The sequence below is a fragment of the Callorhinus ursinus genome, unplaced genomic scaffold (assembly GCF_003265705.2).
Source record: "Callorhinus ursinus isolate GAN/ISIS: 27379988/994484 unplaced genomic scaffold, GSC_fseal_2.0 scaffold11, whole genome shotgun sequence".
Lineage (NCBI taxonomy): Eukaryota > Metazoa > Chordata > Mammalia > Carnivora > Otariidae > Callorhinus > Callorhinus ursinus.
In genome coordinates this window covers 30,746,558-30,769,906 of record NW_027397073.1, presented here as the reverse complement: position 1 = coordinate 30,769,906, position 23,349 = coordinate 30,746,558, and the positions used below count along the sequence as shown (strand labels likewise).

Genomic DNA, 23,349 nt, shown 5'->3' with positions numbered 1-23,349 from the left:
TTCTATAGTTGTTACAAATAGGGAAGGAAAGTGTGAGCCCTGAAGTTTTGACAGGGGATTTTACTTGGTTTGTGGGCTTACAGAGGAGACTGAGATTGAGGCGGTGGTCACCAAGTCTCAACAATTACCTAATTATGAGTTTTGAGGGGCCAGTTGGGTGAGTGGCAACGGGAACTCAACAGTAATGATACTTTTAACAAGTGTTTGAGTTTTGTGAATTTCTTCAGTTTGTAATTATTTTTAAAAGTGAGATTTTTGGAGTTTTCTTAGTATTCATTGGGAAAGACCAAGAGAGTATTACATTTATAGAGAGTATGACAGGAAACGTTTCTATCCTAAATATTAAACCGAAAGAGTCTTTTTACGTTAAAGGAAAACTCAGAAAAGTAAAAACTACTTTGTTGACACTTTGAGTCCTAATTATCCCGTTGATTGTCAATAGCAGTATGGGAAATTTAGGCTTAGGTATTTGTTTTCTTTAAGCCAGTGTTGCTAGTTGGCAGGAAAGTAAGCTTTTCCCTTAACCAAGAGTGTTAAAATTAAAATGTCTGTTTTATAGGATTTTTTTCATTTAATTAGCAACCCAAATTCTCTAAAACCTGAGCTCTCAAGGAAAAAAAAATCCTAACCAGAAAAGCTTATGAAACAGAAGTTCTTTTAGAACTTGAAAATTTTGAGTTTCTTATGAAATTGTAGACGTAAAATGCTGTTATCTGATCTATTGCTGAGAAAAGGATCCTTCTTTAATTCCTTAGTTTTATATGAACCATCTTAATCCTTGTTTTTGTTTTTTGCTTTACTTTTTGGCATTTAGGGGCACCTGGGTGGCTCAGTCTCATAAGTGTCCGCCTTCGGCTCAGGTCATGACCTCAGGGTCCTGGGATCAAGCCCTGAGTCAGGCTCCGGAGCAGGGAGCCTACTTCTCCCTCTCCCTCTGCCACTCCCCCTGCTTGTGCTCTCTTGCTCTCTTTCTCTCTCTGTCAAATAAATAAAATCTTTAAAATAAAAAAAATAAACAAGGCATTTATTGGCCATTTACTCTGTGCCAGGCACTGTTCTATGACTTTCTTCTATTAATTGATTCAATCCTCACAACTCATCTCTAAGGTATATATGATTATGTCCATTTTACAGATGAGGACCCAGTGAGGCACCAAGAGCTTAAATAACCTAGTAACTTGCCGAAGGTAACACAGCTGATAAGTGGTAGATGAAACTAAGCTGTTCTCTTGATATTTAGGAATAAATGATGTCTATAATCCTATTGCATTTGTTTTTCTAATATTAGCTTATTTTTGTGTGTGTGTGTTTGTTTTCCAGGATTTGTTGATGTACCTATTACAACTGGTCCAAGCTCTCAAATATGAAAATTTTGATGACATAAAGAATGGATTAGAACCTACCAAGAAGGATAGTCAGGGTTCAGTGTCAGAGAGTGTGTCAAATTCTGGAATAAATTCTGCAGAAATAGATAGGTATGGATATCCAGGGAGGACTTATTTTCAAATCTCCCCCCTTTTCAGACTTCTTTCCTTTTTCCCCAGATGTACCAAACCCTAGTTGGTACTAAGTTCAAAGTTTTACCAATGAATGTGGTATGTATACTCACAGAACACAAATTACTATATTGCAGAGCAGTGTTTTGCAAGCTGTGGAGTCAGAATACCTGAGTGAAAATCTTCACTCTGCCACTTACTAGCTGTGTAAACTTGTGGAAGGTGCATATTCTCTGTGTGGCCCCAGTTTCTCATCTTAAAAATGGGGATATAATAATAGTAACTGATCTTTGAGGGCTCTTGGAAGATTAAATGAGTTAATATACTAAAGCCTTTAGGATACTGCTCAGTAAGGGCTAGATGCTATTACTGTTCAAGCAAAAATAAAATGAAGGATGGGGCATGTTAGTGGGCTCACTTTATTGTATGTTTTATTGGCCACTTTTCACCTTTTTAGTAGTTAAAATAAAAAAATAGCATGGTACTTGAATTAAAAGCTGTTAACAATAATAACAACAATTAAGAACTCATACCTCTGTAGCAGACACTGTGAGGTGGTCCACATACATTAACTCATTTTAATAATCCTCTGAAGTAGGTGTTCATATCCCTAATTCAGAGATGAAGGACTGAACAAGAAGTTAATTGTCCAGAGTCTTCTATCCTGCAAATGGTAGAGTTGACTCCAAAGCCCATGTTGTTTATACTTTGCCATTTTGCTTTTCATAAAGTCTTAAAATTTGAGATAAATGGAACCTTTAGGTGAGAAACCTGAGGCTCAGTAATAAATTTATGTTGTGAAGGTCATGAGATTTGTTAATGACAGATGAGGTCTAGAATTCAGATTTGCTGAATTAGTCCAGTTATTATAATTACCACATGAGCTCAAGATTGTATTTCTGAATTTTTCATTCTGATTATGATACTGCTGTTTTTTTATTTTCTGTTTCATTTGAAGAAGAACTGAAAAATGGGAAAATCATTTTTTTTCTTCTGTAGGCTGCTTTGTTTTTTTCTGTTTTTAAGAGAAGAGACCCCCCCCCTTACTTTGTCTCCCACCATATGTTAGAGGCCTTCACTCTCCAGTCATGCTTACTTATTTACCTTCTTCCTCCCTTATGCCACCTAGAATATTTTACTAGAAGTCTATTAAGATTTTATGACAAGGTGTAAAATGTAACCCAGTATTTCCCAAATTATGGTCTGCCGGTCACTAGTTTATATGTTTTTTAAAAAGATAAAAAAGAGATGGGTTGGTCTTGTGGCCAGATATGTTTGAGAAATGCTGGCTTAAATTAAAATGGGCTTTAAAAAAACACTACAGTACTTATCAAAAACCTGTAATATACCAGCTTGCACAAAAATCTTCCAAGAGGCTGTTACCCGTATTTTTTAATTGTAGGCTTTTTCTAGGACATAATGTGACTCTAGTGTTGCACAGAACACGCTTTAGAAGTGATGCTTTAACCAGACAAAACTGAGGTGAACTGTGCTAAAAAATGTATATCTTCTCTTACAGACAGAATATTTTACATATCAGTGATATCTCCTTTATTTTTTCAGCTCCCAAATTATAACCAGCCCTCTTCCTCCAGTGTCTTCCCCTCCTCCTGCAGCTAAAACAAAGGACAGTTCAGATGGTGAAAATCTAGAGGTGAGTACAAAGCTTTTCAAGTTTTTACAGGAGCTATTTTACCAGATGAACATTTTATGTTGGTCTTTAAAACATTGATTTTGATTAATAAACAAAATATTACAACTTTATTAAATAACTTGTTATATGATGCATGTTTATGACTTTTCCTCTCAGCAAAAAGTGCCAGATAATCTTCAATTCAAGACATTTTATTGGTGCTTTGGGCATATAAATGGATTAATACGCAATATGAAAATAAACTGGGCTTAAATATTTTATTAAGGAAACTCAGACTATTTATTGTTAACATATTTAGGAACATTACTGTAGTTGTCGGTGTTTGTGATTACATTCTAGAAATGTATGACTTTGATACTAGGGATTATATACTAAGTAGCTGTTTTTAACTCATACAGAAAAATTAAGTGAAATCTTTCTAAATAATTAGACTGATTTTTGAGTTAAAACAGGCCAAATAGGCTACTGCTACTCTGAGAGGTACATTTGGAAGTACATTTGCAGAAACTGATGTAATATGTTCTTGAATTTCTCCCTAAGACTTCTAATTTGAGAACCTTTCACACCTCTGATGTTGAAAATAAATTATACATGCTTTGATACTAGAAAGTAAAGTTGATTTTAAAAAATGTGTATACACACACACACACACACACACACATTGCTTTTAGTCAAATTTTAGCAGTTAATGTTGATGACTGAATGACTCTTGCTTTTATCATTAACTGTTAATCAGAGTTTGATATCTGCCTACCTTTTGATATAAGAGAAAATACTGAGAAAAGAATTTTAAATTACAGGATCATAGAATCCGTAAGGGAGCCCTTTAAGAAAGCATTCAGCTCCAGTTTAATTGTTTTGCCTTGTCAAATCTAAGATACAGATATACTGATTCAGTAATTCATTCTTTCACACATGTTTTGAGCTCTTATTATGTGCCAGAAATATTCAAGATGCTGGAGGTAGAGAACAAAATGGTCAAAATCTTTGTCTTCACGGAGCTTACATCCTAGTGTTTGTGCTGATGGTAGTCAATAATATTTATATATAGTAGAAGAGATAATGATATCTACTTTCTAAGGAGAAAAATAAATCAGAGAAGGGTGATAGAGGGGGTGTTGGATAGGGTTAGACAATTGCAATTTTGAAAAGTGGTCAGAAAAGGCCTCCCTGGAAAAGTGACATCTTTTGTAAAGGTGATATAGGCGAGGGAATAACCGTGTGAGTGGTCTGGGGAGAGGAGTGTATCAGGCAGAGGGAACAGCAAATATAGAGGCTTGAGGACCAGAGCTTAAGTGTGAGGAACAGCAGAGGATGCCTCGCTCTGGGGAGTGAGCGGAAGGGAGTATGGTAAAAGAATGAGTCAGAGAAAGAGCAGGAGTCAAGCAGGGTTTTGGAGGCCATGTTATCAAATGACTTTTACTTGCAAGCTATTGAAATAATCCACATGAGACTTGTTGGTGGCTTCAACTAGGGTAGTTTACACTGAAGATTGTTTAAAGTGATTGGATTCCAAATGTTATATTCAGAATACAGTTTTACACACTATGACTCAGAACTTTTAAACTAAAAATAAAAATAGTTTTTATATATTTCTGATATTTCTCTTGTGACTGTTGAGCCTGTTATTATTACTCAGTGATTAAGCCATTTTGTCTTTTCTCAGCTGAATAGTTCTATAAATAGTTTAGGTAATTCAAGCTATCTCAGAAAGCACTGGGACTCATTTTGAGTATTTTTTTCCGCCTCCCCCTTCCTCCACTGCCCCCAGGAGAGTAATAATAATACTGTACCAGCAGTCATCACCTTTAAGAGACCTGTAAACAGTTCAGTGTTTGGAGATGTCAGGGTGCATCTGACCAAGCTGAAATTCCCCCGCTTATCACTGCAGATACCAATATTCTTGTCTCCTCTCTGACACCTGAGGATTGTCTCACTTTCTTCCCCTTTCCTTTCCCTGTTCTTGGAGTTTTAGGAATCCACTATGCATCTGTGGCCAAACATTAGAAAGAAGATAGACACTCGAGTCTCATTGCTCAAATATGGTCATTTTCCATAAATTCCTTGGATTTTTGAAAAGAAGATATATTCCCCAATTGTTGGGTACACCATTGTATGTATGTCACTAGGGCAAGCTCATTCATTGTGTTAATGAACCCTTTCCTGATGTTTTTCTGTGCTTTATCTCTTAAGAATTAGGGTAAAATTCCCCCTGTATGATGGTGGAATTGTCAGGTTCTCCTTCTTTTTCTGTTGATGTTTGCTTTAAATATTTTGAAACTATTTTATTAGGTGCATTCAAGTAAATTGAATCTTTTATCACTGTTTATTAGTAACCCTCATTATGTTGAGTCATATTTTTTTCTTTAAAGTCGGTTTTGTCTGATAGTAATAGAATTTTGTCTTGGTTAGTATTCACTGGTATACCTTATATTTAGGTTTATCTCTGGAAAACATCATATAGCTAGATTACGTTTTTTAATACAACTTAACACTATTGTCTTTTAACTGGAACTTTTCCCCCATTTTTATTGTGATTAGAGCTATGCTTGGATTGATTTCATCATCATAAGTGGTACTTTCTATTCTTATATATTTTTCCTTTGCCTGTATTTGGCTGGATCCCCTCCCTATCCTTTGTCTCTCTCCTCAGGTTGGAGGTTATATTGTCTCTATCCGTTCTTTTACTGGCTGTGCTAGGCATTTTAACATCCATCCTTTAAGTTTGGCATAAGAAGTACTATCCTTCTCCAAAACAGTATACCTCTTTACTTGTATGTCACTTTTACCCAGTGACTTAATTTAACTCCCTAATTAGATAGTAATTATTATTGTATACAATCAGAAACTATTTAGAGGTATTTACCATTTCTTTTTATATCTCTGACCTTCAATATGAGATCATTTTCTTTTTTCCTAAAGCACATTTTTTTCTTTTGTTTTGAAATTTTTAAAAATTGCTCACCCAAATTGAGTTTAAAAATTTATAGTACAGGTTTCTTGTTTCACATGTTTTTTATTTTTATTTTTTAAAAGATTTTATTTATTTATTAGAGTGAAAGAGAGAGCATGAGTAGGGGGAGAGGCAAAGGGAGAGGGAGAAACAGATTCCCTGCTGTGTGGGTAGCCCGATATGGGGTTCAGTCCCAGGACCCTGAGATCATGACCTGAGGTAAAGTCAGATGCTCAACTGACTGAACCACCCAGGCTCCCCTCCAAATGTTTTTAAATTTAATTCTTCCCTGTCTATGGTCTGTAAATAGTTCTTTAGTGAAAAAGAAAGTATCAAATGCAATCTGTATTTTCTATTTAAATATATATAATATATAAAAAATTATATAAAAGCGTAATATCCTTCTCATAAAGTCAAAGATAAACTTTAGGCTTAGCTTCTACCTGTTAAATTCATGGATTCATTATTATGGCTTTCTGATTGAGGCATTTCCCTGCTGGGTTTTTAAATGTTGCACATTTAAAAATCTAGTGCTAAGGCTTTAGCTCTAAAAATAAGAGATAAGATTCTTGCCACTTCTGAAAGCACTGGTATATCTGCTTTGTGATAACCACCTTTTATTACTTTAGCTTACTTTCTGAGATACCCTCACCACATAGAATCTTCTAATCCATCAATCTCTACCCCTTTCTTTGTTCATCAACCCCCTTCAGTATTTGTTTTCCTCTGAATATAGCTTTAATCCCATGGCTCAGCATTATAATCATTCTTTTATTAGTACTTTCAGTTCCCCTGGTAAAATCTCTACCCTTGATAAGCCTAATTAATTACCTAGTTGCTCTATGCCTGAATATTGCTGAAGAAAAGCAGGTAGCCTATCATGTTGGCATCACTGTGAATTCATGAGCACCGACACCAGGCGGACACAACACTGTCTGCCATCTTACATTTCTCTGGGTGGGCTGCTCTTCCTGCTCTGCAGTGGCTCTTTCATACTTTTTGTGTTCTGTTCTTCATGCCCTGCTTCATACTTAGTGGAAACAAATAGAAGTCACTAGGTAAGAATGGTCTCAATTTCCCATCACCAGATTTACAGAGGTGAATCCTTTTTCATTCTGGCCTTTGTTTTCTTATACAGAAGAAGTATAACTCCCTTCAAAGATATGTTCTCTTCCTGGTAGAAATACTCAACTGTGTCAGTATCTCCCATCTGAAAAATTCAGAAATGAAACAAAACAAAACAAAAATTCTCCCTTGACACCACATCCTTTGAAACAGCACTTTATCTTCTTATTTCCCTTTAAATAAGATCAGGCTTCTAAAAGGAGTTGTTTGTACATACTGACTCTTCTTCCTTTTTTGTCCTCCCAGTCTTTAATCCACATCATTCTGGCCTTTGCTTCCCATTGTCAACTCAAAACTTACCTTGCTAAAGTAGAAAATAACTTTAATGTTTATGATTATGTATACTTCTCAGTTCTTGTTTGCAGTATTCAGCAAAGTAAGTGGCTTCCTTCTTGAAGGACTCTTCTCATGGTTTAGATGTTACCGTACGACCTGTGTTTTCCTCTCCTGCTCTCTGGCTGTGCCTTCTCAGTTTCCTTTGTTAGCACTTTCTCTGGCCTGACATCTTAATGTTCCTCAAGGTCCTCTTCCCTATTCTCAATTTATACTCTTGCCCCAGGCTCTACTGATAAACTCAAATTTATATGTCTCGTGCATTTCTCTCATCTGAGTTCTAAATTCATATATCCAAAGCCCTATTGATCTCCATTGTATATCTGACAGGCATTTCAAAGTTAATATTTCAAAATACAATTCTCTCCCCACACTCCGGCCTGTTCCTCAGTTGGAATTTCCATCTGTGCCGTAGCAAATCAACCCATTTGCTAAATCCATAAATTTGGGAGTTACTGGCAATTCCTTTCTTTCCTTCTTCCCTCCTTTCCATCAGCAAGTCTTATTAATTATACTTCCCAAATGTTTTAAAAATCTGTCTATTTCTCTCTGTCTCTGCTCCTATGGTTCACTCTTATACTCCTGTAATAGCCTCCTAACTGATCTCAGGCCTCTACTTCTCAGAGCAGCTGGAGTCATTTTCATAAAATGGAAATCAGATCATCTCACTCCCTGCTTGAGATCTTTTGTGCAGTATCCATTGCTTTGCAAACAAAATCCATACGCAATAGTGTGACCTTAAAGGTCTTGCACAATTGGGCTTTGCCTACCTTTTTAGCCTCCTTTACTTTCATGTTCACCGAATTTTAGGTGTGCTCGGCCTTTTTAAAATTTCTTGAACAGTCAAGTTTAGGGCCTCTGTCCATAGTGTCATTTTGGTCTTGCCTGATATCATATCCCCATTGCTGCCTTTTGTGACCTCCTGATCTAAAATATTTCTGTGAATTTCTTTGATGTCTCTCTTCTCCACTACACGTTAAACTTCAGTAGGACAAGTAACTCTTGTGAACCATGGTGTCGTTAGCCTCTCATATATTGCCTAATTTAGAATAAATATTGGACGGAAGGATGGAGGGAGAGATGGATGTGTAAAAATATGATCTGTGACAAGAGATACATAGATGAAAACTGATAGACAAATGTAGACTCTCTTCTTTTCCCCCTTGTTAAAGCAGATGGTAATAAATATACATTTCTTTTAATTCTTTCAGCAAGATCTCTGCACCTTCTTGATATCAAGAGCCTGCAAAAACTCAACACTGGCTAACTATTTATACTGGTATGTGAAATAGCTTTCTTTTTGTTTTCTGATTACTGGTTAGGACTATTTTTCCCCATACTATAAACGTAAAGGCAATTTAAAATAGGGGATGAGAAGTCCTCGAAAGCCTAAATGTAGTATTTACATCTGCCTAGCTGTATTTCTTTACAACTGTGTGCACGGAAGTACTTGTTAGCACTACTGTTTCTCTTCCCTTCACTGACTTTCCGGGATCTAAGATAAAACTGGGGAAGGTAATAGGTTTTGCAGTTGATATCTATTTGCTTCTTATGCTATTTAAGTAGTGTTAGTATGATTCCTCACAATCCTTCAGGAGTGTGTATTTTCACATCATTTACCACAGCATTGGAATCACGCAAAAAGAGGAAGCTGGAATTTGAAGGTACTTCTCTCATGGATGAGGAAACTGAGGCAGAGGCAAACTTGGTGGCACCTCAGTTAGAATTAGATCGTTTATTTAGCACTTTGCTATTTACAGAATCCTTTTAATGACCTTTTCTCCCTTGTCCCCATGAAGATAAATGGGGCAAATAGAAGTATCTCTGTTTTACATGAGACAGGTTTCCTGAGTGAGGTGAAGGGAAGAGCAGCTAAGGCCATAGAAAGGCTGACTGACTTCCTGAGACACAAGGAGTATGAAACCTGGCTCTCTGTCTGCATCCGTCACAGAATATTTAGGTGTAAAGGACAAGTAGCTTAAGCCACAATGAACAATATTTTGGTTCAATAAAAGAAAGCACTAGGATTAAACACTAGACAAGAGAGCCTTCTCCAGTTTTGTAGAGCAAACAAAGGGCTGAGCCAGCTGGGCAAACCCTACCTGAAGCCTCTGAACGTTCAGAAACATTTTTAAACTTATTGACATACTTGATAGTATTTAACTGTGGAAATTGTTTCTGATCTAAAATACTGCCTGATTTATTGGGTTTACTTAAGCAATAGAAATGAATTGCTATCCATTCCAAAAGCTCATTATTTTTGAAGTACAATGAGGCATTTTGCTTTCCATGAAGAAATTAAAGTACTGTCTTGTTTTAGACTGAGTTTGGAAAACTATCCTGTAGGTCAAATCAATCGTTAATTTCATTCTCCCACTCTCCAAACTTAACAGTTTTCTGAACACTGCCCTTGTAGCCAAGAAATATGCAACTAAACCAGAGAGGTTCTTTAACAAACACAGCTGTCTGTTAATGTACATATGCAGTAAATAATTGTTTAGTTTCAACCTTTATGGTTCCCTTTATAGTGAAGAAAAACTGCTATCAACAATCTTAACTAAATCTGTCATTTTTTCCCCCTACTGCTTTGGAACCTGTAATTTTTTTTTTCCTGTTGGTCCTAGTAATAGAAAGAAAAACACCTCTTTATTTTTATTTTAGCAGTTTAATATAATATTCATAAAACTATATTTCTCTCACCGTAAATGTTAGTATGTCCTTGAAAAATACCCACAGAATGTTTTGGCTAGTTGTTAATCACTCTTTTTACTTTGAAAAGTTTACTTGGCAGTTCTCATAATACCAAATAGCTACTATTTCGTTTTAATGTAATCTCTTGCTTCTTAATGTTCTCCATATTCCAATCTGAATTCTTAAGTGTATATCTATTCACTGGTGTTATGGAAAATTTCTTCATGAACATCTAAGTAAATATTTAAAAGGAAATAAAAAAAATACAGCACTCAGCATGTTGCTGAGTTTTGGGGTAAGCTTCTTAGGTATTTTAAAATTAAGATTTTACATGTTTTTTAAATCATTTACTGAGAATTCCTTTATAGGTATTTTTATTTTCTTGCAGTATTCATGAAAAGTTTTCTCTGGCTCAGAATTTATAGTCTAGAGTAGTCACTGTTGTGAGAGCTATGTGTGCATATACTGATTATGTGGTGTTTTGAAATTATGTATTCTTCGGATTTGACTATAGACAAGATTTCATTGTAAAATCTGAAACTAGTTGTGATAGAACCCTTGATTTCTTATTTCAAGTAGGAAGAGTTTTCAAACCATTCTAAAAGCAGCTAAACAGTAGGACACCTATTAGATGAGCAATTTCCAGCAAGGCAACAGTTTTCCATTCAGAAAGAGTGCTTTGTTTTCCTCCATAGATAATAAACAAAGTGCAGCTCCAACTCCCAGTCTTATAAGCATTCCATCAAACTTAGATTTGATTTGTGTTTTCCTGCTATATCTCTGATTCATTGAAGCAATAGCATGTGCTATGTCTGCTCCTTCTCTGAGGAGTAATTGTTTTTCCTGTATTTACAGTCTGCATATTACATTTTCAGAAATACTCATGGGGAGAAAAAAGCTGTTGATGTGGGCTTCTGATGTTGGTAGACACTGCTTTTGTGATTGTCGGGTGAAAATATGGAAAATAATTTCAGTAGTTGGCTTAAAATGATCATTCACTTCCTTTGAACATGGACAGAGTAGTATAAAAATTTTAATCAAATGTAACAATTTAAAGTCCTCTCACTCTAAGCGTACTCTTATTTTAACAAATGTATTAAAATAAAAATTTTAATTGATTGTGCTATTTCCTTCCGAATCTTTTGAATTTCTTTTTTTATTTGTTCCCTTTCCAGTGATTTAAATGGGATTCCTGCTATGGCTGAATCCTTAGGGGCCTATAGTTGTGCAGACAATCCTTTTAAAATGAGTAGTGTCAACCTTTTAAGCCACAGAGGGGAGTTATAGTCTCCAGTCTGTAAAGTGTTGGGCATCAGGATCTATAAATCGTTCCAGTTTTTTATTTTATAGCTATTTCAGTATGTTGAAATTGAAAGTAAACTTTGGATGCTTTGACATGTTTTTCTATAACTTTTAAGACCTTTCAAGGTAATAAAGGTTACTTACCCTACAAAACAAAATTGCTGGGAAGCAGGTCGCCCACTGATGTCATCTTACAATGGGTACCTGGACAGTTTTGTCTGCATTTCTACTTGAAGATGATAGGTTTCAAGGGAATACCTTAGAGTGCTTTGTAGAATCTACTTACTGCTGTGAACTGAGAATTCAGAAATGATTCAAATCTAGTCTTGATCTAAATTTGGCCTTCATATTTGGAGATGATGTTGTCATTTGCATTTTAGATGGACTTTTCTTTTTGCAGCAGAACTTCGGTTTGGAAGATTTTTTTGACCTTTATCATGAGCATCAGTGTAGACCCTCAGTCACAGGAAATAGCTGTGACCATTGTGTTTACTTGGTGGTCAGGGAGATCTGAACAAAAGCAGGGGAGCCTACATGTTCTGGTCATCTGTATTACTCATTTAGAAATGAATTTCTATGTAAACACACAGAAAAAGACAATATACTAAGGTAATGGAGATAGTCAAGGACTTTAAAGGATGGAAAGGTCTGAAGAGGATTTGAAAAGGACTGTATATTGACAGTTTTATAGTTTAGAATCACTGTCTATTTAACATTCCTGGGTGGTATCCTGAAATGACCAAACATTCTGGAATACTGCCAATAGGAAATAAGAGTTTCTCTTAACTTATCTAGAATAGAGTTGTCCCGTGAAACTTTCTGCAGTGATGGAAATTATCCATAATGTTGCACATATGGCTACTGAGCACCTGAAATGTAGAATGTGTGAGTGAAAAACTGAATTTTTAATTTTTATTTAATTTAATTAATTTTATTTTAAAATTAGTCATATGTATCCTGTGGCTCTAGAAGGCTGGCTTGCTTGCTTGCTTTCTTCCCTTTTTTTTTTTTTTTTTAAGAGAGGGAGAGGAAGAGAGAGAATCTTAAGCAGGCTTCATGCCCAGTGTAGAGCCCAATGCAGGACTTGATCTCACAACCCTGAGTTCATGACCTGAGCCGAAATCAAGAGGTGGATGCTTAACCAGTTGAGCCACCCAGGCGCCACTCTAGAAGGCTTTCTTGATTCAAGATTCAAGAGGGCCTTCTTGAAATTTTGGCTTCGAACTCCTGTTGGGAACATGATACGGTGGAAATAGTGTCATGGTTTAGTTCTTCATTTCACTTTACAGAGAATTCTAGGTTATATAATTCTAGGACTTTAAACAGCTGCTAGTATCAAGGTAAACCATTGTACTAGAAGGCAGGAGAAGAAGGCTTTTACTTTTATGAGCCCTTAAAATATTTCTGTGTATAAGACTATTATGGGTATGTCAGGGGCTACTGAAAAGATTTAAGATGTGGTCTATGGCATCAGTTTCTCTGTAACCTATGAAGGGAACTAAGAGTTAAACACATGAAACAGTTTGGTAACATCAGCACAAGTTGTCTGAGAGGCTAGGCCTATTCTCGGAAGTCAGAGAAGGAGGGACTTGTCAGGGTCTATGAAGACTCCCTGGAAGAGAGAAAATGTGTCCTGGTCTTGAAGGGTGAGTAGAATATGGAAAGATGGAGATGGGAAGGTATTTCTGGACATTACTGCAACCTGAGCAGAAGTACCAAGTGGATGCACATACTAGGAGTAGTTAGGGGACTGACCTGACTGCAGTGTGCATGCGTAAATTGAGGATAGTGGAAGTTTGAACCTGATGCTGGGCCCACAAAATCTGTGTTAAACTGGTAGATAAGAGAGAACCATTGGTGTTTTTGTTAATAGAGGTGGGACATTATGAAGGTAGTTTAAAGGAAAAAAAATTTAGGATGATTATATTGAACAACAGTGGGTTTCTTTTTAGAGCTGGAGAGGCCAGAGGAGAGGTATCTGCTGGCTAGCTAGTAGTACAGAACCATGGTAAGAGGCATTTTATAGGACAAAAAAATCAACAGAGTCTGGTGACGGATTGAGTACCAATGTTTGAAGAAGGGGAATGAGAGCTCGCGTGGACTGCGAAGTAAACACAAAGTGCCAGTGATGATTTTAGGTAGAGCATATGTTCTGTGGTCTGGGTACCGCCTCACCTCTCTTTTTTTGTATTCAGGTGATTCAAACATTGGTTTCCTGACTGATTTTTGAGAAAACTTGAGTTTGCAAACCCCGCTACAACAGAATTCACAGCCCAAATGACTGGAATATTGGTAGATTCAATAGAGATAGAAAATAACTCATTTAATTGATAAGTTCAGTTTTACACATGTTCCCTTAAAATGGACAGTGTCTTGGGAAGGGGGCCTGCTGCTTGAAAATTAGGGTGGATGAATGTAAAAGGACATGTAAAGAAATGCAAAATCAGACTTTTGGTCTGATAAAAAGGGTATATGTATTCATATTTGAGAATTAGCATTGAGATAATGGCTAGATCTATGAGATTTGAGTCATTCATTCAGCAATAACCTGGTTGAGTATTATGAGCCAGGCCTGGAAGTGCTGAGGGTATAGTGTAAACAAGACAGGTAAGCTTTCTGCTCTCATGACCTTCACCTTCTCCTGGCAGACTGCACTTTTTCCTGGAAATAATATAAAAGAAAATAAGTGGCTGTGACTTGAGATTTGAAAAACACTATCAGATTAGGGAGTTGGAAAGTTTCATGTGATTTTTAAAGATAAAAGAGTGTGAGGGTAAGCTTAGCAGGACAGAAAGGGTTCTGACCCAGGAGCCCAATGTCCTGGGCTCTGATTTCAAGTCTGCAATCAACTACTGATTGTACTGTGGGCAAGACACAACCCCTCTTTAAGTTTCACTATTGATGAAACAAGCAAGTTGGTCTAGATAGATCTGTGTTTTTCAAACTACATGTCATGATCCACTGAAATCAATTTACAGGCTCACAATCTAGTATTTGTTATTTAAAAAAAAATGAAATAGAACAGAGTAGCAAATATTAACATATAATAGACTATTGTTTTGTGAGGCTTTTTTACTTTGGGGCATCTGTGTGCACACATGTGGCTGTATGTCCTGAGTTGTGATATAAAATGTGTTTGTTAGTATGGCTTGTTCCTATCAGAACAGTTAGAGAACATTGGCCTCTAGAATCTAAATCAAATCATTGGCTATAAGACTTGGTAATTGTATAAGCAGTTCAGGTTTAAGAATATACTTAAAATCTCTTTAACCCTCTAAAACCACAATTATATGATACATAAATGGAAGGTTATATATGGATTTTTGAGAAATTGGGAGATTGGATTGGAAAAATAAATTTAAAATTGTATTCATTTTGCAGAGGTATATTAATGAGAAGTAGCTTCAGAGAAGTTTTCAGAGTAAGAGAGTCTTAGAAGAGGATTACATAGATTTTGAAAATATTGTTTGTGAGTTACTGGGTAGATATATGAGCTTAGATGATTGCTGAAAATGGTAATGCTATATGTACCTCATAAAGTATTAGGAGAAAATGCTTCTTTTGATGCCAAACTTTTTAGACTATCTAGGATATTATAAAATTAAGGCATTATTATTATTTACTTTTTATAAATGATTGTGTATGTGCCCTAATTTTCCACTTTTAAAAGAGTGTTGAAAAATGTGTTTTATTACTTCCATTTATTTAGTTTTGCAAATGTGAACTAACCTGGTTGAGTGGAAAAGTAGAAATATTTACAAAATGAATCTGACTCTCATTTCACCTCTTATGAGTGACTTAACATATTTTTAAGGTATGTGATAGTGGAATGTGAAGATCAAGACACTCAGCAAAGAGACCCAAAGACCCATGAGATGTACTTGAATGTAATGAGACGATTCAGCCAAGCATTGTTGAAGGTAACCATTTCATGTGGGGGTTGGCAAAAACACCGGGCATGGGCCAAATCTGGCCTGTTGCCTGTTTTGGTATGTCCCATGAGCTAAGAGTGGTTTTTATGTTTTTAAATGGTTAAAAAAAAGTAAAAAGAAGAATATCTTGTGACATAGGAAAATTATGTGAAAGTCAAATTTCAATGTTCCTATGTAAAATTTTATTGGAACATGGTCATGTTCATTTGTTTTCATATGTTTATGGCCACGTATGCACTGCAATAGTAGTTGAATAGTTGAAATGGAAACCGTATGGCCAACAAGACCTAAAGTATTTATTCCTTGGCCCTTTATAGGAAGTTTGTTGACCTCTGATTTAATGAAATAAACCTATATATGGAACAAATTCCAAAGCTTTACTTTTTTAATTTCCCTCTCTTCTATTTTGTTTATCAAGACTAGGTACATTTTCAGAAATCTGACAATGCTCATATTGCAGGTACTTACTACATGACTTGTATTTTTGCTTCTTAAACAGTTTTTATTTATTTATTTATTTTAAAGATTTTATTTATTTATTTGACAGAGAGAGACAGTGAGAGAGATAACACAAGCAGGGGGAGTGAGAGAGGGAGAAGCAGGCTTCCCGTGGAGCAGGGAGCCTGATGCGGGGCTCGATCCCAGGACCCTGGGATCATGACCTGAGCGGAAGGCAGATGCTTAACGACTGAACACCCAGGCGCCCCTTTAAACAGTTTTTAGAATCTATGTAAAACTATTTTCTCCTCTTAGGTGTTGTAATTCTTAAAGTGCTGTGGCACGGTTCAGCCAGCAGAGGGTGCACGGTCAGTGAGAACCCTCACAGCACTGATCTGTGATTTGCTACAGAAATAGTTGACTTCATAGCATCTTTTTTCTGCAGCTGCAGATGAACATGTTTCATGTTCTTACAGATTTAAGTCCCGTCTTACTGAGATCTTGGAGACTAAACTTTTCTACAGTTCTCAGAGCTCAAAGCTTCTCTTCATTCATCTATTGGCAGATGAAGTAGTTGGTCTTGTCTTCTAACCTCAGTTCTGTCACTTACAGCTTTTGTCATCCTGTGAAGAAATTTCACTTTCTCTGAGCTTAAATTTCCTCACCTTTAAAATGAGAATTATAACAGTTGCCTAGCCACCCTTATCAGTGTAATTGGGAAGATTAAATGAGAAAATGTATTTTATAATATTTTATAAACTGGGAATTCACTACATAAGACTTTATGGCATTTAATTTTTATGACTTATATTTTACTAAGCAAGCATGCATTATGTTGCTATTTGAGTGCTTTTATTTTTCAGTAGATTTTTAGTTCCTTGAAGATATTGTTTCTGCCATATGCCTATGCATTTCTGAAGACATCATAGGCTTCCAGTTATTTATTGAGTCATGAGTGAATGCATTTTGGTGAACGGGTTCTCTCTAATCACATGGTTGTATGTGAAAAAAAAAAGTGCTGTTTTTGATAGATTAGTATTCACTGAAGACTCAGTTAATTTTCAACTGTGGAAGAGTTGGCAGTGTTTAAATAAGCTAGAAGCTTTCTCATTATCTCTGAATCAAGATAATTAATCTTTTTCAATTTCACTTTGTATTGAAGTTTGTATCTATTAGAAGAATAAATAAAGATCACCCATGCTATTAAAGAAACCCTGATCATTATGCTACACAGAACTAATTTTCCTTTCCTTTGAATCCCTTCAGGGTGATAAGTCTGTCAGAGTTATGCGTTCTTTGCTGGCTGCACAGCAGACGTTTGTAGATCGGCTGGTGCATCTAATGAAGGCAGTGCAGCGTGAAAGCGGAAATCGTAAGAAAAAGGTAAACCTATGCGCTTTGCTTTTTGTTTATGACTAATGATGTTGCAGTATCATAAAATACTGAGTTTTGGTACTGTCTAGGTTGATATATTTTATGAAATTTGTATGTAATTTATAGCAATAGGAAGATTTATAAGCACTGATTATGTACAGGATCCTGTTTTATAAATTTATATATATACATATATATTGATTTAATTCTCACGACAACTCTATGTTAGATGCTATTATTATCTCAATTATAAGAAAAAGTGGGGGTAGAGAGCTTAAATATTTTTTTAAAAATTCTTTACTTAAATTCAATTTAGTTAACATATGTTGTATTATTAGTTTCAGGGGTAGAATTTAGTGATTCATCAGTTGCATATAACACCCAGTGCTCATTACATCAAGTGCCCTCCTTAATGCCCATCACCCAGTTACCCTATCCCCTGACCCACCTCCCCTTCAGCAACCCTCAGTTTGTTTCCTGGAGTTCAGCGTCTCCTATGGTTTGCCTCCCTCTCTATTTCTATCTCATTTTTCCTTCCCTTCCCTGTGTGCATCTGTTTTGTTTCTTAAATTTCACATATGAGTGAAATCATATGGTATTTGTCTTTCTCTGACTTATTTTGCTTAGCCTAATATCTTCTAGTTCCATCCATGCTGTTGCAAATGGCAAGATTTCATTCTTTTTGATGGCTGAGTAATATTCCATGTATATATATACCACATCTTCTTTATCCGTTCATCTGTTGATGGACACCTGGGCTCTTTCCATAGTTTGGCTCTTGTGGACATTGCTGCTATAAACTTTGGGATGCATGTGCCCCTTTGAATCACTATATTTGTATCCTTTGGATAAATACCTAGTAGTGCAATTGCTGGGTCGTAGGGTAGCTCTATTTTCAACTTTTTGAGGAATCTCCATACTGTTTTCCAGAGTGGCTGCACCAGCTTGCATTCCCACCAACAGTGTAGGAGGGTTTGAGGGGTTAAGTAATTTGTCCAGCATCCTTAGCTAGTAAGTATTACAGTTGGGGTTTATTCCCCGGCATTCTCAGTCCATATTTTTAATCTACAATACTTTATTGGGTCTCATTTTAGAATTTTAGCATCCTTGCATATAATGTGTTTGATGTGTAAAGGACCTCTACAGATTGTGGAGACTGGAATTACTCTGAGAAAATGAAAGTCCAATATGATTTGCCCAGGGTGGCAGAATTAGTTGTTAGTAATAGCACTGGCTTTGCATCTGTTCTAATGGCTAGTACTTGGATCTTTCTCTCAAGTAAGGCTTCTGTGTGATGACAATAGATGACTATCTGTTCTTCATATGTCATTCTTCCCTCATCATTAGCCCAAATGATATGAAGGATTCACTTGATATCTTCTCTTCACCTAATCCCACCATAGGCAGATCTTTCTTGGTGACCTTTGTAAAAGAACACAACACATTTTACTGTTGTTCTCCAGACTTGTGAGAGGAAGGTGGAGAGGAAAAAAGGTGAAAAATGGAGTCAGGAGTTCAGAAGCAGGGGATCAGGTCTAAGGAGAAATGCTAGTAGATATACGTGCAAGGAATAATGTTCACAAGGTTAAGAAGGAGAAAATGGGCTGAAGAGAAACACATTTTTATTGAGATGACTTTTTTTTGTCATTGCTGTGAAAAAAATCACAAACCATGGTTTAAATAACTAAATCCCTAGTGCTGTTCCTTTCTGGAGCCCCTCTCCACAGAGGTGCCTGTGTGAGGAAGCAGTGTAATCCTATATACCCACCTGCAGGAATACGGTCCCTGCGACTGTCAGTGTGGGCATATGTTTAAACCAGTTTGTGATTGTGTAACATGCTCTTCTATTTGTCACGCTCTTCTATTTGTCTTCTATTTTAGCTGTTTTGGAGGACAATTGCATACCCATTTGGGGTATCACTTAAAGCTTCCCAAAATCAATTTTCTTTTTGCCACATAGCCTATATTTTTAAATCAGACAATCCTAAATATAGTCTCAATATTGGCTAAAAATGTTTTTAGACTTTTTTTTATGGTGTGTTAAAAGACAAACAATTTTGTTAATGTAGATTTACTAGAAACAAGCCCTGGCACCATGGAGAAATGCCAAGATGGCTCTCTACTATCATTATTTGTGTTATTATTAGTAACAATGAATTCACTACTGCTAATAATTTAAAATCATATATAGCACTTTTCCATCCCCCCATTTCCATAATGAGTTTGGGAGAAATATATCGTGGTGAATGTAGCAGTGTTAGATATGTAGGAACGTTATCTGCGAGTTATTAGTAAAATGGGTAAGACAAATGATAAAGTTTTTGCAATAGTGTTTTCCTGTGTTGACCTCTAGTTTAGGAAGAATTCTGTTGAAAGAGGTCTCTGAGTCTGGATATTTGAGTTCAATAAAAAGGCATTTCCATCAATACTTTTTAAAAATTTAATTAGGCTGCCTGGGTGGCTCAGTAAGTTAAGCGTCTGCCTTTGGCTCAGGTTATGATTGATCTTAGGGTCTTGGAATTGAGTCTGCTTGTCCCTTTCCCTCTGCCTCCCCCCCAATGCGTGCTCTCTCTCAAATAAATAAATAAATTAATTAATTAAATAAATAAATAAAATGTTTTAAAAATTTTTAATTAAAGCTTTCATTTTGGGAATGTTGTTAAATGTTGCCTTTTCAGTTTTTGATTCTTTAGGTGATAATATTCATTTATTTGTTCTGTAAAAACGTATTGCATGCCTACTGCATTCCAAATACTTTTTTAGGTTCTGGGGATACAGCAGTGAATATAAAAATTGTATCCTTATGGAGCTTTGGAGGAGAAAGTAAATAGAATAAGTGAGTGAAATATAGAGTAGATACTGTTGTATGCCATGGAGAAAAATAAAGCAGGAAAAGGAAACAGGAAGTGCTGGGTTTGAGTAGTAAGGCAGTGTTTCACCTCTCGATAGCATGGCCAGGAAGGCCTCAGTAGGAAGTTGGCATTTGGACAAAGACCTTGAAGCAGGTGAGGGAGTAAGCCATGGGCATATCTAAAGAATCGACTGTTCCAGCCAGAGGAACATCAAGGACAGAAGCCTGATGTGAGAGCATGTGTGTGTGTGTGTGACATATTTGTGAAACAGGAGGAAGCCCAGTGCCTTTGGAGCGGAGGGAGAACGGGGCCGTAGGAGAGGAGGACGGAGGACAGAAGAAAGAAACGGAGTATATCCTCGTAAGCCCTTACAAGGACTTTGCCTTAAACATGGAATTAGCAGAGAAGCTGTTGGGGGTTTTGAACAGGAGAGTGACATGGCCTGACTTTGGTTTTAGCAGCAGTACTCTGGTTGTTTTTGATAAGTGACTGCAAGAGGCAAAGGGGAAGAAGAGCTTCAGGAGGCTACTGCAGTAATCAAGCTGAGAAGTGATGGCAGGAGCCCAGGGCTTACAGCAGTGGACGTGGTGAGAAGTGGCTGGATTTCTCACCCGCCTTTGATCTGTTTTCTGGTTATTTTATTGTTTATTAGCACATCAATTAGAAATTGGTTATGAATGGATAACTTGAAATTCAGGTTAATAGACATTACTTCATACTTGTATATCTGATCATACATTTGGTTAGGGAGTAGATTTAGTAATTTTTATAATGGTTATGTAGAAGTTCTTACCAGTTTTCAGTTGACCTTAACTTGCACTTTCTACAGTTCAGAGGGCGAACTGGAGTATTACTGGAGGGGAAGAATCTGACTTTCTGTCTTAGCGGTCCTGGAAACATTATTTTTCTGAACTTCCACCTTACGGATTGCTGGGTTCTCTCCTGCGATGCCGCATCCTCTTAGTAGCGTTACAGTGCAGGTGCTTCATGCTGCTGGGATTAGCAGGTCAGGTTTTCCTCTTTAAAGAACAAGCACACCTGTTAAAAGAATGCAAGACTCTCTGGAAGCTTTCAAGAAGATTGTTCTTTTGAAATTGAATGGAAGGACTTGATCTAAACAGTACAGATGCTGCTACATGACAAAGGTGTTTCGCAGTGACTTGAATTTTTCAGTTTACGAATTCTTGGCTCAATGGCAGTACGCATGTGAGCTGAAGAAAATTGATAATATCTTAGGAAAAGTTTGATCAGACCAAGCCAGTGAACAGTAAAAGGTAGGGTTCAAGTTCCTCAAAGGGAATTGTTTACTTTTAAACCCAAAACATGCCCTGGAGCAGAATACTGAAATTCTTGCTTAATATTTGGTCATACAAAATTAAGCTTCAAATGAAATTAGTTTCTCTTTGTGGCTTCACACATCCTTTGAAAACAGAAATGGAGTCGGGGCGCCTGGGTGGCTCAGTTGGTTGAGCGGCTGCCTTTGGCTCAGGTCATGATCCTGGAGTCCCGGGATCGAGTCCCACATCGGGCTCCCTGCTCAGCGGGGAGTCTGCTTCTCCCTCTGACCCTCTTCCCTCTCGTGCTCTCTATCTCTCATTCTCTCTCTCTCAAATAAATAAATAAAATCTTTAAAAAAAAAAAAGAAAAGAAAACAGAAATGGGGTCTTTAAATCCAGCATGAGTGTATTCCTTACTCTCAGCTGCAGCAAGAGAGATGTTTTCCCTAACCTTGTGTAAGTCCAGCTCTTCAAAGTCAAGGGATCGCTCCTCTTAAACTGTGCCGCTGCTCTTGTCAGGTAGAGTCCAAGTGTGGAGTGCTTGTCTCTTATGGGTGCATCGTCTATTTCGTGTTACTTTTATGGTGCTTTGGAGACATTTTAAAGTTAATAAGATTAGTCTTTATGTCTTTACCATATGTTTTATAAACTACTTTTCCATTTTAATGCAATCAGTTCTTTCTGATTTGTTCTCTTAGAACGAGAGACTACAGGCATTGCTTGGAGACAATGAAAAGATGAACTTGTCGGATGTGGAACTTATTCCATTGCCTTTAGAACCCCAGGTGAAAATTAGAGGAATAATCCCAGAAACAGCTACACTATTTAAGGTAATTGTGATGGATCTCTAATGTATATGATCGGAACCTGATTCTGTAAAACAAAAACAGAGACACTCCCTTCAAAAATGATTACAATGCAGATAATATCTATAATTTTGTTTGATTTAGTAAATGCTAGATAAAAAATTACCTTTTGTTTATCATTGTGTCTTGATTTACCGGTAGGTATTTTTATATGAGTGTGTCAAATATTTTTTTTATCTCTGGGTTGCTTTTAATCTTTAATTCTTTGAACTTTTTATTAATTAGAGCCACACCTACTTTTTTCCATGTAAGCTTTTTTAAAAAATCCTTAAAATTTTGTAACACTTATATTACCCATTCAGCTCATAAGTTCATGTGGTTATAGTCTCAGTTAACCTTTTTAACATTTCTTGCTCTGTTATTTGTTTCTGTGACTTAAATTTTTTTCTTGTGTTTTCAAGTAGTAATTCTCTTTAGTTCTTGATAGCATGCCAGGCTTCTTTTGGCTGGCCACGACTTGGTTAGTTAGAGCTGATGGTAGCCACTTTCTCCAGTTGGGCCGAAGGACTGGGCATCATTACCTGTGAAGCATCATTACCTGTTGGGCATCATAAAGAAAGGTCTCTGTGAGACATGGTGTTTTACGTTTTGTGATTCTAGGGGTGGAAGGGCATAAGTTGCTCTGGAAAACTACTTTGTATCCAGAAAAGAAAGGGCTCATAGGACAACTACTTATGAATATAAAAAGGGGTGTGATTATAGTAAGTAGTTTGGATTTTTTTTCAAGGGTGTGTTTAAAGGTAACTTATGGCAACCCAGCTCACACAATTGAAACATAAGTTTTTTAAAGTAGTACTGAACCTTTTTGCATGTTATGGACTCTGATAGTTTCTATTAAGAATTATTCTATTGCATTACATTTTAAATGTAACTTGCAACTTGTTTAATTGGTTTTAAAACTCATTAACAGATTATAATGTGCAATTTGAAAAATACTGGAATAGGAGATAAAATGCAACTATTTCTTAGCTTGTGTTTACAACCCACTGGAAGCTGAGATGTTAAAAGCTACACACAGACATGTAACAACTGGTGTACATGTGTACAACTGGTGTT

At 36.5% G+C, this 23,349-nt stretch overlaps 1 protein-coding gene across 1 annotated transcript in view; it reads left to right on the top strand.

Annotated features, from left to right (window-relative positions):
• The window catches only part of PIK3C3 (phosphatidylinositol 3-kinase catalytic subunit type 3), a 132,954-nt gene that overhangs the window by 54,489 nt on the left and 55,116 nt on the right, over positions 1–23,349 (top strand). The window contains exons 11-16 of the mRNA XM_025886650.2: positions 1,321–1,475; positions 3,060–3,150; positions 8,773–8,840; positions 15,369–15,474; positions 17,191–17,307; positions 22,126–22,257. Coding sequence (XP_025742435.1) covers positions 1,321–1,475; positions 3,060–3,150; positions 8,773–8,840; positions 15,369–15,474; positions 17,191–17,307; positions 22,126–22,257 — 669 coding nt within the window. The remainder of the gene's footprint in view (positions 1–1,320; positions 1,476–3,059; positions 3,151–8,772; positions 8,841–15,368; positions 15,475–17,190; positions 17,308–22,125; positions 22,258–23,349) is intronic.